This window comes from Salvia hispanica, chromosome 1 (assembly GCF_023119035.1).
Source record: "Salvia hispanica cultivar TCC Black 2014 chromosome 1, UniMelb_Shisp_WGS_1.0, whole genome shotgun sequence".
NCBI classification, from domain to species: Eukaryota; Viridiplantae; Streptophyta; class Magnoliopsida; order Lamiales; family Lamiaceae; genus Salvia; species Salvia hispanica.
The window spans coordinates 30,207,878-30,222,483 of NC_062965.1; the positions used below are offsets into that span (position 1 = coordinate 30,207,878).

Sequence of the window (14,606 nt, forward strand, 5' to 3'; positions counted from 1 at the left end):
TTGTCTTATCGATTTATAAGTGTATTTTGGGGTTTTCTTAGGAAATTTTCTTAGCATTATAGAATTAAATTTGAGAAGGGAAAAGGTAGTGGAAAAGTAGACAACTTTTATCCAAAGGGTAATCTTTCTCAAGCACATTAAAAAAGCACGATACTTTAGCTAGTAAGTAATGATACTTTTAACAATAAAAAATCTATTAATGAGCGCCAACGCTGTCACGTTTTCTTTAAAAGCCCTATGCAAGCATCCATATAGAAAGAAGCAAAGAGAAAAATGTATTCATTGGAAATAAGTTTGGTTTGATGTTGGCGATCAACATTCTTAAATCATTGGTGGATGATGGGATTTGGGATGCCTTTGGTATCCTCAATACATGGCCCAAGTTTTTGATTGTTTCCTATTCTCTTTTTAATTTCTCTATTCAAATATCGCAACCTTGTATTCTGCAAAAGCGCTTCCACAATTTTAATTTGCTGCTATTCGTCTCTTTCTTTTTGGCTTTGATCCTTCCACAACGTGTGTATTGGTCTATCTCCTATTGGCATGGTTGTCCACTTGCCGAGGTTTCTCACGCACAATCGCTGGATTCCTTCAATCTGTAGAAATAATTGTTAGTAGGATCCCTAGATGTGACATGTATATAGATTTGGAGATGGGCGGAGGAGGAGGAGCACCACCATCTCAACCTCATCAAGAAGATATACAGTGACACATGATCATCAATCTTATCATAAAGTTGTTGTTTAATATATATACTACTAGAATTATCATATACGTACTCTACTTTGGTTTCAACTTATCACTATCATTATGAGTATGTTTATTTGTTAGGATTCGTCGAGGAAAGTTGACTCAAGGTAATTGAGACATTTATTTGGGGGATGTGATTTAAGAAATTGATATGTTAAAAGTTAAAGCAGAGGGAATAATGTATAAGAAAGAAACTTGAGTAAAGTATGAGTAAAAATAAAGTGTTTGTCAAAAAAGGAAATGACTCGACTATGTTGGGATAATTCGAAAAGAAATAGACTCTACTATCTTGAGACAAAGAGAGAATATGATTCATTGGTTTAGTATTTGTTTGATTTTTAATATGAAATTTTATAATAAAAAATAAATCTGATCAAATCCAAAAGTCCAAATACTCAAAATTTGAACTATGAAATCGATCCGATCTGAAAAATCCAAAATTGCATATAAATAGAATCCAATTCTATTTGAAAATCCAAAATATAATAACCAGACACCATTAGAATTATTCAACATAAAATTTTTATATTTTTGGTAAGTTTATTAATGAAACATAGTATTTTATTACTAGTATAATATACTATAAAAATATATTTTGGATTTTAAAATATCCAATCCGAATGAAAAATACGCAAAATCTGAACTAAATTTTAAATTTCAATTTGATTGGAATTTCAGATTCAGGATATTTTGGTCACCTCTAGACAAATGGAATATTCAATTTCAATCAATAGAGCAAGACATGGACACCATGTGTACAAAAGCAAACACAACTGTTTTCATCAATAGTAAAATGGCTCCTCATAGAAGCAAGGCAGCTGCGAGCACATCTCATCTTGCTTCCCAATCATCGCTTCCACAAACGCAGACGACGTCGTCGCCGCCGCATCAAAGCCTCCTCCACCACCGCCATCAATCTTCCCCTCTCCCAAAACCTCATCATCACCACCTCCGTGTTCTTGCGCCGCAAAAGCCTCCTCCAGAAAGAAATCACTCCAGCTGAAGCTCGACGCCTCTTGATTCCCAACGGAGACCTCCGCATTCACAGATGGCGCCGTCCCTTTGAAGCCCCTCGAGAGATCGTGGTGGCGCGTGGCCGGAAACGCGCCCATGCTGCCGTAATCGGCCAAGATCTGGGAGAAGGGCTTGTGAGTCACCGGATCGATCCCCATCGCCGACAGCTTCTTCTTCAGTTTGCTGTTCCATACATTTTTCACGTCGCTCTCCGTCTTTTCTCCCAGCTGTTGGGCTATGATAGTCCACCTGCAGATGCCGACGCAGAAAATAATATTAGCACGAACTATATTTTCTAAATTTTAGCACTCTTGATCTGTACTAATAAAATTTGGATAAATTTTAAAAAATTATTAAAAAAATTAAAATTTAAAATTCAAATTCGCATGTGTGTGTTTCAATCTCGTATTTTATTTATTTCTCGAACCTGCTTCCGACCACGGAATGCAGCTGGATGATCAGATCCTCTTCCTGAGGGGTGAAGCTTGTGACCTTTGGATCAGGCTTTTGATTACTGCTCCATTTCTTCCCACTTCTTCTCTGCCCTGCCATCATCCAAAATCACCTAATAAAATTGTTAATTTAATTCGATCTTGTATATATTGATATCTATATATATACCTGATGATCTCTTGGAACAAGTTGTCCAGTTACCTATTCCTCGTTGCTTGGAAGCAAAAGCCGCAGCCATTTTTGCTTCTGCATCTCCGCTGCTGTTTTTAACCATATGGAGAATTAGTAGTACTATATGATTTTTATCAATATTGTGGTGGAATTGTGATAAATTTAAGAGGCCTTTAATAAACAAGGAGGAGATAAAGAGGGCAGAAAAGCATGGGGTGAGGTACTTTGAAGTGAATTTGCATGACTACATGCATCCTCTTTTCCTATTTTTCTTTTTTTGGAATAGAAAATTGTATAGGGAATTACTAAATAAATTTGTGAGACAATATGCGTTCTTGTGTTTATTTTAATGGTGCAAAGAGCACCATAATCAGGTTTGAATTGGGTGAAGTATAGATTTGAGCTAAGTATGTAACATGATTCTCACAACTTGCATGAGAGATTGAGAGGTGGTGGAAAATGAAATGATAATTGGCTGTGTAGTTAATATAATGTGATTAGTTATAAGGATTAATTATCTAAACCAAGAACAAAAGATCACAGGTCAAGAAAATATCACAGCTTACGCATGAATAAATTATTATAGTATACTCCCACACAATAGTGTTCATGTCCCATTAGATGACAAACATGTTGCAATCAATATTGAAGACCCTAATGCATACGAGCATAAATGGAGCCTGGATTTTGACGTTGGAAGAAACAAATCATTATAGTACTCCATATTTTTTGTTATCGATTTTTTCACAAAAAGGTGTAGGGTTAGCACCAGAGATTGTTGAGTGACAATCGATCTCTAAACCTCTCACATAATGAACCTATGAGCAAACCATACATATGTAGTATCCTCATTGCACTTTTAATATCCCTACATATAATATTTCATTCGTCTTTTAAAAATAGCTTTTTATAAAGAATGATAAATTTTTTAACGTTCAATTAATAAAATAAAAAATAATAATTAAAGCAGTGTTAATAAAAAAAATGAGACTTCAGTCATTATTAGTTTATAATCATATAAGAACCACAGTGGTATAAATAAGATGATACTATAAGAATAATGTATGAAAAAAAAATTAAAAATAAAAATAAATTAATTTTGAGAAAGGGAATTAATTGTGGTCACGAGAGAGAGTTATACATACTACTCCCTTCGTCCACGAAACATTGTCCAAGTTTACCTTGATAAGGGTTTTAAAAAATGTGAAAAAAAGTGAGTGGACAAAGTTAGTGCATTGTAGATTCTATATTTATATATTGTTTTTATAATAGAATATAATTGTAATAAGTTAGCTGAGAGTGAGATCCATAACCATTTACTAAAAATGAAAAAAAAAAAAAGTCGACAACATTTTGAGGATGAACCAAAATAGCAAAATTGGATAATATTTCACTGGAGGGAGTACTTACGAATATTCCCTCGATTTAACTTCAAATATCCCTTTATTTAAAGGTATGATATTTTTTTTCCCTTAAAATGATTTTTGTTAAATAAGTTCCCAAATTGCAGAAAAAAGATGAAAATTGAAAACGAAAGCTATAAATAAGTAGAAAGAGAGAGAGAGAGAGGGAAAGGGGAAGAAGAGAGAAGAAAATGGTGGCGATATCACTGTACAAAGGAAACCTCCACAAAGTGACCGGCGTGACTCACCGATGGCCGAGCCCCGCCCCCAAAATTTCACTCAAAGAATTCAAAATCCTCCTCCGCCGCCGAACTAGAGCCCTTTCCCGCGTAGCAACGGTTTCGAACCCTAACCCTTCGCCTGCCCCCGCCCAAAATTCCAACCACAGCTGTGGCAATTTTGATTCGAACCACGTCCGTAATACAGCGACTGGAATTGGTGATGTCGATAATCTCTGCTCGAATTCTGACTCGATTGTAAAGGAGCACTTCATGAAGGGAGAAGGGGAGGAGGAGGTTGATGAGATTTCGATAGATGGAGGAGGAAAAGGGTGTTTGGTGGAGAAGGATAATGTTTTGGCGGTGAAGGAGGATGCGGAGACTGTCATGAACGACGGTGCACCAGGGGTTCCGCTGAATAAGGCGGTCGAGGTATTATGTTGCTGCCTCTCTGTTTCTGACTCTTATTTTTTAAATTGATGGGGATGATTGTTCATTGCTTTATTCCTTATATTGTAGTAGGCTTATGGTGGTCTAATTAGGCTTTGTTAGCTAATTTTTGCGTTTGTGTGATATGTAGAAATTTCAGTGGTTGCTAAGTGTTAATGGATTTTATGTTCATATATCATGTTTTCATCGTAGTTTGGGGTAAAAGATTACAAAGCAAGGAAATCTGTAGTAGAGCTGGGAAAAATTTTCCTTTTGGGAGATCTTTGAACCTTTTTTTCTATTATTTCTATCAATAGAAAAAACGGCAATGCTATTGGCGTGTTCGATTAAAACAATAACGGAAGACGACATCTGTATTGGCGTGTTTAGTTAGAATTGGAAAATGGCAATAGAATTGGAAAGATATAATGGAAGACGTCATTTTTATTTGCGTGTTTAATTGAAATTGGAAAGCTTCAATAGATTTGGCATGTCTGCTCCATCTTTTTAAAGAAGCCAGTCTTATTGGCGTGACGGAAGAAATCTGCACATGGAGGTGGGTCGGATCGAGGCGAGATGTGTGGCTGGCAGATGATTCCGGTGATGACTTTGAGACTCCAGCACCTCCTCATCCTCGAACCGCAACTCTTCATTCAGTGAGTCACACGGAGTTGTGAACACATAATGGAGATTTCGGTGAGGACTTTGAGACTCCAGTACTCCACCTTGTCTGCGTCTTTAAAAGATGTAGTAGACATGCCAATTCTATTGGCGTTTTCCAATTTTAATTAAACATGGCAATAAAGATGACGTCTTCCATTATTTTTTTAATTTGAATGCCAATATCATTGATGTGTTTCACATTCATAGAAATAAAATAAAAAAGGTTCACATTCTGCGAATCTTTTTTCCAATATCTCCCAAAAGGAGAATTTTCCGTAGAGCTGATATTACAGGATAGCTTACAATAATTAAAAGAGCATGGTTCACTTTCGATATTGGTCTTTAATGTTATAAAAGAAGAATTATATTTATGATTTCAATTCATTGTTTTTTTCTACCTTTTTTTGTATGAATTTGTGAAGATTGTCTTGTGAGTCCAATTAGCTCAACTTTAAGGTGATGCTTTAATCATGATAGCCAACGGAATGTTAAGCTTGTATATGAGATTTCCATGTTCGCTCAATCAAGGATCACATTTGCTTATGACAAATAAAATGATTTGTTGACTTATGTATACCATGATTCTTTCATAGTCTGTGTACATGTCTTACCGGATGAAGCTAGGTGATGGGTCTCCTCATGCCTCGTTCTGAGGGTTATCAAAAGGCAGATCTGCAGAGTTTAGATGTCAAGTTTCTGTTAGTGCAAGAATGAATATATTAAGAGATGAACCTTGTTGACGTATTGGGACCTTATATATTTGTATCTGAGCATTATCATAATTCTTTTAAGCCTTACTTCACTGAAGAAGCGATTTTTGGCCTACAAAATTGATACAGTGCGTTACACCTGCTGTTCTTTTCTTGCTTCCTGGTTGAAATTTGTTTCTTCCCAGTTGGAACACTGTATTATGCCTAGTAGGCTAGCTGATATGAGATGCAGCATAGTTGCTTATGATCCCTTAGATCAGCAACATCAATCAAACCATCTAGAACTTTGAATACTGCTGGTATAATTACAAACAAAATACGTCTATTATCTGTTCTTCTCATGTTGCATATTCTTATTCATTTCTTTCTGATCACATTTTAGAAAGTCGACATGGAAAATGCTGCAATTGATGTGGATAAAAGAACCAAGGAGGTTAAGGAGAAGTTGGAAGTTCTGAATGAGAAAAAGCATAGTCTAGTACAAGTACTTAAACAGGTAACATATGCCTTCTGGATTTTTTTTGGTGTTAATGTTGAATCTTGCTGGAAGGTTGTAAACATGTGGTATATTTTCTGTTGGCAGATTCTGAGTGCAGAAGAGCACTTAAAGCGCCAGAATTGTGCGCAAGGAATGCCAAGCCGCCCTCCTCTTCCACTACAAGTTGATAACACAACTGATTCAGGTTCAATGATTAAGGTCAATACCCCCAGGATTGGAAAAGACGTAAACCATTGTGGTGAATTGGAGGGAGGAGAAGCTGATGGTGTTTCAAACCATAATGTGCATTCTCGTCATTTAGTTCGTACAAGCAGTAGTTCACCATGTTCTGACTCCCAACAGCGGAAGCCCGTATCAAACACGGTATTTGTTCAAATCTCCACTAGATTTTTCTTTTCTCTTAATTCCTCAGGTTTGTCGATCTAGAAAGAGCTGTCTTACTCCAATCTGGCAATTGCTGTCTATTTGATAATAAAGTCTTCTAGATAACTTGTGAAACTTGCATGGCTCGTTATGGCTGTGGATTTGAGCCTTGTACTTTTCCAGAGCTTTTAGTCATGTAGTGCATTAACTTGGTTTAATGGTGGCAGGTACCCCATTCTTACAGGACTACAATAGTAGTTGCAGGCAGTCCGTCCCGGTTCACACCTGCTGTGCAAGGACCTCCATCAGTTTCTCTTTCAGGAGCAAGTTATATAGCCTCATCTCCATCTCCTGCAGCATCTGGAGGCACTTCAGTTTTTCGGGATGGCAGGCTCCCTAGTCCATGGAACTAAATGTGTAGCAGCTCACGCATTGCACATTGCTACTAAGCTGACTGGTATTATCCAAAAGCTCTTAATACATGGAGTAGTAGTTAAATAGAAAGCAGAGATATCCATTATGAAGCATAATCTGTCCTTGCATGGTTTGCCAGTACAATTAGGAGTATTGGAATGAGTTTATCATGTGAAATCAACCCAATCTTGGAAAAAATTCTGTGTCTCAATCTGTTGTGCCATTAATCAACTGAGTTGGCATTCACATGTAATTTGTACATAACCCTTTTGCTTATGCGTCATTTTATGAGCTATGACACTGAGATTCCAAGTGTACCTAGTTCGTATTCTGGGATCTGACCGACGGAGAGAATGTACAATACTTGTAAGAACTCGTCGTTTGGGTCTAACTGGATTTCACGGTGGTGGAGGAATTGGATCGGACATGAGATTCGAATTATTACTCTTCTGTATTGTGATGCTGTTGTGGATAGTGTTTTATTTAAATGATTATTTGGTAAATTAATCATGTTTTTCTTTCCTTATTTTGGAACAAATCTGAGGGTGTGGTAGCCCCTGCTTAGGAATTATAATCTCATGCCATCATATTGTAGGGACACAGCCTGTGCAATTCCATACTTCATCTCATTGATGATTGTAGATTCCACTGTGTGTGTTACAGTCAAATTTCTTCCCTCTTTTCTTATCTGTTTCTTTGTTTGTAGATAAAAAAATATTATGTTTCCAGAATGATTCTGTGTGTTGCCTGCTCCAGCGCAATGATCGTCTATTCTCATCCTTTATGGAGTAGTTTGTTTGTAGTTTTGTATCCATCTAAAGTAGTATTTTTTAATGAAGAGAGGAAAGATTGAATGTCATTATTTTATGGTTATTAATGAAGACATCTTTAATTACTTTTATAAGCCATAAATGAAAACACTCAAACTCACTTGCAGAAATAAATATTAGGAAGATTGAAAGGGACAAAGAAATATATGTACACAATGATAATTAGTTACTAGTATTATTAGTATATTTATTGGTGTGGGTGCAGGGACCATTTTCTGAGTAAATAATGTGGAGACAGAGTTGATGATGGAGAGTTCCGTGTTGCTGTGAATAAACCAAAGAGTGGTCCACATTAATTTAATGAAATGAATAGTATTATTGATTTATGTAGCTTTCATGCATGAAAGAAATTGGTTCTATCAATTCATAATTTATTTCTTACAATTAGAGACCCACTTTCTTGATTCTTCAACTTTATTGGTACGGCATTCGTCCTCCATATTTTACAATTAAAAGTATAATTAATGACAGTGTGCATTAAGAAAATGAGACACTAATTTGCAATCAAATGATTCGAAGTTACTTATATATGTATTGCACTTAACAGCACAAGAGTATAATGATAATTATATCGAATAAAACTCAAGTTTAAAACCCTGATCACCGCCTCTTAACATCCCAATCATAGTTTTTAATGTTTAAAAAGGGAGTAGTGATTAACAATAACTAGGAGGTGATTAATTTGGGAATTCCCACCACTACTAATTACAACCTGTACACGTGTGAGAGTCAAATTTCAAAATGCATCTATAAAATTCGTTGACCAAATAGTTCTTTGCAACGGACATCTTTTCATTATCATTTGAATGTTTAATTGTTCGTAACTTTTTAATCAAATCTTGGCATTTTATTGAAAACAATAATTGAATTTCTCGGATTTTATTGTATTAAATATATTAAAAGTAATTTAAAATTATTTTCAAAAGGCCCACAACATGCAAATAAGTCGAAGGAGAGGGAGGTTGTTGTTGGCCTAACAATTACGGCATAAGACCATCTCCAAGGGTACACTAAAACCTAAAATATGATAGGTATTTTGCTCCAATAGTATTCAAAAACTTATCCTATTTTTGGTTTTTGAGAAAAAAAGTTCTATCTTTAGGTTTACACTAAACCAATACCTAAAAGTTTTTCAAATTTTGTGAGTAAAAAAGGCATAATATAGAGAATATTCTTTTAAGTTTAAATTTAGTGTAAATGGTTGGAGTAAAATCAATATTTAGTGTGAGATTTACACTAAAATGAGTTTGAGTTTAGTGGAATGGTTGGAGATGCTCTAAGTGGGAGTCACATAAGTAAAATACCATTATTTGTTGAAAGTGGATTTGTGTTAATTAATGTGGATATTCCTAGAGTGTTATTTTTTTCATAAATAACTTTCCAAATTTGGCGTATTAACCGTCCATAATCAATATGTTTTTTCAAATTTGGCATGTTCATAAAAACTAATCTCAAAAGATTTAGAGTATGTTTCTCTCTAATCTTGAATATATGTCGTATATTCTTATTTTAAGATGAAGTTTATTGCTAAATAAGATTATTTTTTGAATTTTTCATTGTAAATATTGTCACTCTCTATTTTGCTCGTTATAATGCAACTTTTTTACTTATAAACATAATACTCCGTTTTAAGTACTAATAAAGAGTAAAATATGTAGTACTAACTTTTTATACGAATTTTGACGGCTAGACACTTAGAGCATTCTCATCCGTGCTCTTAGCTAAGAACATGAAAGTGGGCCCGGACCCACTTTTACTCCTTGTCCTTAGCTAAGAGCACAACACTCACATCCGTGCTCTTAGCTAATGACAAGCTTCAAGGGTCCCACCATTCTATTATTCAATTTAAATAAAAACATTTCCACAATATGAAAATGCATTAAAAATACCTGAAATACTATTACAAATTACAAAATAATTAAAAATTACATAATTAAAATCCTAAAAATTAAAAATTACACAATTAAAATCCTAAAAATTAAAAATTACACAATTAAAATCAATAAAATTAAAAAGACGCACTACTCGTGGCCGAATTTCGCCCAAATGTGATTGATTAAATCTTTTTGTAGCTCGGTGTGGGCTCTTGTATCGCGTATTGTGTGTCTTCTTTCGATCCTCTTGGTCACTGTCGTATGCACACCTCGGCGTGGGGGAGACCTCGCGGTTGAGCTTCCGGCTTCATCCTCGTCGTAAAAGTTAGCCGCCATCGGTCCTTCGTCAGCTATAATCATGTTGTGCAAGATAATACACGTGTACATGATGTCGGCGATATTCTTAAGATACCAAAGCCGAGAAGGGGACTTCACAATGTTGAATCGGTCTTGAAGGACACCAAAAGCTCTTTCGACGTCTTTCTGAGCAGACTCTTGACGCTGCGCAAAAAGAATCCGTCTTTGCTCTTGTGGATTGCTGAACGACTTCACGAAAGTCGACCACCTTGGGTAGATACCATCGGCGAGATAGTAACCCATGTGGTATGCATTTCCGTTGATGGTGAAGTGGTTCACCGGTGCTACACCATTCAAAACATCATCGAACAGTAGTGAAGAATATAACACGTTCAATTCGTTGTTGGATCCGGCAACACCGAAATATGCATGCCAAATCCATAGGCGGTAGTCAGCGACCGCTTCAAGGATAATCGTTGGGCCGCCACCTTTGTGGCCGCTTAAGTGTTGCCCCCACCAAGCAGTCGGACAATTCTTCCACTTCTAATGCATGCAGTCAATGCTGCCTAGCATACCGGGAAAACCGTGGACTGTTTCGTGAAGACGAAGCAACCGTTGATAATCGTAGGTGGTGGGTGCCCGAAGGAATTCCTCGCCGAAAGCAGACGAACGCCGTCGCAAAAATTCTTAAGGCATAGGATTCCATTTGACTCACCGACATGCAAATACTCGTCGAAGAGGTCAGCCGTTTGCCCAGTAGCAAGTTGTCGGATGGCACAAGTACACTTTTGCAACGCCGTGAGACTTTGCCGACCGGTTGCGTCTGCACCTTCTTGAAAGTATTCAACGCGGGTGGACAATGTGTTGACAATACGCATAAACAACCGTTTTGACAACCGAACTTGATTTATAGTAGTTTACATCTTGACAATCCAATATACTCCAGTTCAAATACTATGAGATATATCGATCACAAATCTAAAAATCACAATAAGTCCAAAGTTTACTTATAGTAGTAGGAGATTTCTTTCGTTATTAATGAAAATAAAACTTTTACCAAGATTCGATACCTAAGTGTTAATTTATATTCAAAATATTGAAGAACGAGAAGAAATAAATCAGTTCACCAACCTCGAAAACATTGAAGAACTCGTCTCTATACATGAGAAAATATTCCAACCCAATGTAGCTACCATTTTTAGATTCATAAAAATCTTGTCCTATTCTTTAGACCCTAACGATATGTTTTACCCTCCCAAATCAAGAAACAAAGACTGCATTAATTCCAGAATCCGCAGCATTTAAATGAATAGGAATTAATAATAAAAGAATGAATGGGTTGTTAAAGTTCGGTACCTTCAAATTAAACAGAAATTCATCACATGAAAATTCCAGGTACCACTGCTAATGCACACAGTACCACATGATGCGAAATGCAGATCCAGTCAACAGTCAACAAACACCGAAATGCCTCATTTGGCCCCTTCTCCCCCAGCGCATTTTAGAACCAATCCCAACACACAGATCTCATTGCAATTGCAAGTCTAGTCCACATCCATATGTACAACTCTCTCTCTCTCTCACTTTTTCACACACACAGTATACCCTATTGAAGAGTTAATCTTCCCAACACCATTCCATACCTTAACCCCATTTCACATTCTATCCCAGCCATAGGCGCATTTTAGCAGCAGCCATGGATCCCACATCAAGAAAACCCAAACCCAACCCTTCTTCCACCGCCGCCGCCCACCGCCACCGCCACCCGCACCCCCTCCCAGATCCCGCCGTGGCCGCCCCACCCTCCACCATCCAGAGCATCTCCCACCGCTTCTCCAAGCTCTACACAAACAACAAGAAGCACTTCTCCCCCCACCCCCAACCCGACCCCCCCAATCTCCACGACACATCCTGCACCACCCTCACCAAATCCAGCAGCCTTCACCACGCCAGAAACGGCGCCTTCTTCTCCGCCCAAGACAAAATCTTTGAGAAGAAACAGCTGGTGGTGAGCTCCAAATTCAAGGAGGGCGACGATTTGAAGAAGACCTCTTTCAAGAAAGCCCCCAAAATGCCATCTTTCGACGAGATCGATGTGGAGAAGGAGAAGCTGAAGAAGGAGGGCGACGATTTGAAGAAGCCCTCTTTCAAGAAAGACTCCAAGATGTCGTCTTTCGACGAGATCGATGTGGAAAAGGAGAAGCTGAAGGGGTTGCAGCAAGAAGCTGTGAGGGGAAGAAACTCTCTCTCCTCAATCCCTCCAACCGTCAATGGCGGAGGGAGAAGGAGATCCTTCTGCAGCTCGCAAGTTGAGCTCGCTGATTTCCTCTCCTGCAGCGGCGTCAAGGTTGTGGCCGTCGATATGCCGCCGTTCATGCAGGTTCATGCTGTCAATTGTGCAAGAAAGGCGCATGATAGCTTGGAAAAATTCACTTCAAAGACTCTAGCTTTCACACTTAAAAAGGTAACTAAGTTCAATCAGTGGTTAGCCCTAATTCAATCTTCTTGATTAGTTATGGGGGCTTTCATCAGTTTCTTTAGATTCCCATTGAATGTTGTGAAATATCTAGAGTTAAAACACACACACACACACATACACAGTGGTATGCATAACTATCCTAATCCTAATAGCATTGATGAGATAGTTATGATGTGTTGCTTTTGACAGGAGTTTGATGGGGTATATGGACCTGCTTGGCACTGCATAGTAGGGACCAGTTTTGGGTCATTTGTGACACATTCAGTGGGTGGATTTATGTATTTCTCCATGGATCAGAAGCTATACATCCTGCTCTTCAAGACTGCTGTACAAAGAGCTGAATGAAAATGATATCAAATCTACACACATTAATTAATTAGCACAACAAACTCCAGCATTTTTCTGGTGGATTGTTTTTTCAGCTTATTGTTAGCATAGAAGGAAAAAAGAAAGATGAGATTTTTGGAAAGAAATTTGCTGTCTCTCCCCTGTAATTTTGTACATTTATTAATGTTTCTGAGAAGAGAATTGGAAGATGGTATTCTTTCTGGGATCATTGAATTCACAGCAAATTTTATTACTCCACCTGTTTTGCATCATGTGTGTTTGTTTCTGGGAATTTGATGGATGTGAGATTTGTGAGTTAAGAGTTGGATTCTTTTAGATTGTTGCAACCTTTCATTTTTTGGTTTCAGTAACATTGATTGGATGTGTCAGTTATTTTGACTGTAAATTGCTTTAGTGTTGGAAGTTGCTGCTGTTATCGGCTTTTTTATGTAATGGTTTTCTCATTTTTGGGATGGATTGATTGAGTAATTGAACATTGAGCCTTCAATAGTTCAATTCTATAGTTATAGACTCATTGCTATCTTTATGGAGTACCTTCTTTTCATATTTTTGTAGAAATCAATTGATATGGCTGCACGGCTGCACCAAATCTAGAATTAATTAAATAAATAAACTACAGCCTAAAAAAAGACTTGTAACATAAACAACATTTGTTGAACTTCAGTGTTTTTTAGATTATTTTTTTTCAAATATACTTATCGGCGTATTAAAAATAGTACTCCTGTTATTGGAACTCGGAATTTGAGTCAAAGAAAAGCAGGTGTAGTTCCAATTTGACACGTCATTGTCCTGCAATTTAGGCCTTTTATAATTGAAAAGTCTCACTTAATGGAATAAAAACTAACGCATACTTTTTGTCACATGAGACTAATTTGAGCTTGCTTGTAATATGGAGGACAAGGTACTTATTTTTTGTCACTATTTATGGAGATTTTTGCGAGATGCATCTACATCGCATACCATATGGGCCCAAAAGGTCATGCAAATAATTCACAATTGAGGCAAAATACAATAAATAAACAACAAATATGCCCAACCTAAAATAATAAATTCCAGCATTTGAAAAACAAGTTTGGATTTGATTGACAAGCTTCCACTTTGTTGTCACGATTAATCCGATTACTTTAATTTTGTGTCTGATGATAGTGTCATATGTTAATGTAACATATGAACTATATTGAAGTTGGAATGTGACATCAACAACATGTTATCCAAATTAAATTGTTAATTTATAATTTTCATTATCATCAGCAGTATATAATAACACTACACATTAGAAGCCCAAAACGGCCCATTATAGTGTTTGCTGAAGCCCACTTTTTAATAAATCAGGTAGACAAGGCTATTATAACTGGGCCAGCCCTGCCCCTTTTTCATAGTACTATTATTTATGTTTGTGGAGTATAAAATTTGTAAAATCAAAAGATGATTTTTGTTCATTCCTTTTTGAGTTTTGCAATAATATAGTCTATAGTAGAATTATCATGGGCTGAATTTGAGTTTTTTTTATAGTACTCTGTTACAAATATTATGGGCTGAATCAGTATAGTAAGTTGCTGAATCCATTTGAAAGTTGAAAAAGAGATAAAGGAACAGAGCTTCACCCGAGAAGAAGAACAATAATAGTGGTAGTATATTTCATGGCTTGGTTACGTAAAGATGTGAACTTGATATACTCATACATTGGAGAA

At 36.8% G+C, this 14,606-nt stretch overlaps 3 protein-coding genes across 3 annotated transcripts; 2 read left to right on the forward strand and 1 right to left on the reverse strand.

Annotated features, from left to right (window-relative positions):
- Window positions 1-1,440: 1,440 nt before the first annotated feature.
- On the reverse strand, window positions 1,441-2,572 carry LOC125200592 (transcription factor MYB35-like). The gene is made up of 3 exons (XM_048098251.1): window positions 2,386-2,572; window positions 2,192-2,309; window positions 1,441-2,013 (listed from the first exon to the last, which is right to left on the reverse strand). The coding sequence occupies exons 1-3, from the start codon at window positions 2,489-2,491 to the stop codon at window positions 1,533-1,535; spliced, it is 705 nt and encodes a 234-aa protein (XP_047954208.1). The 5' UTR covers window positions 2,492-2,572; the 3' UTR covers window positions 1,441-1,532.
- Window positions 2,573-3,915: 1,343 nt separating this feature from the next.
- On the forward strand, window positions 3,916-7,597 carry LOC125200591. Its single transcript, XM_048098250.1, has 4 exons — window positions 3,916-4,441; window positions 6,194-6,307; window positions 6,395-6,673; window positions 6,901-7,597. The coding sequence occupies exons 1-4, from the start codon at window positions 3,983-3,985 to the stop codon at window positions 7,084-7,086; spliced, it is 1,038 nt and encodes a 345-aa protein (XP_047954207.1). The 5' UTR covers window positions 3,916-3,982; the 3' UTR covers window positions 7,087-7,597.
- A 3,989-nt stretch (window positions 7,598-11,586) lies between these two features.
- LOC125211057 lies at window positions 11,587-13,152 on the forward strand. The gene is made up of 2 exons (XM_048110737.1): window positions 11,587-12,552; window positions 12,757-13,152. Exons 1-2 carry the CDS (start codon window positions 11,785-11,787, stop codon window positions 12,910-12,912), a joined length of 924 nt encoding a protein of 307 aa, XP_047966694.1. The 5' UTR covers window positions 11,587-11,784; the 3' UTR covers window positions 12,913-13,152.
- The last annotated feature ends 1,454 nt before the right edge of the window (window positions 13,153-14,606 follow it).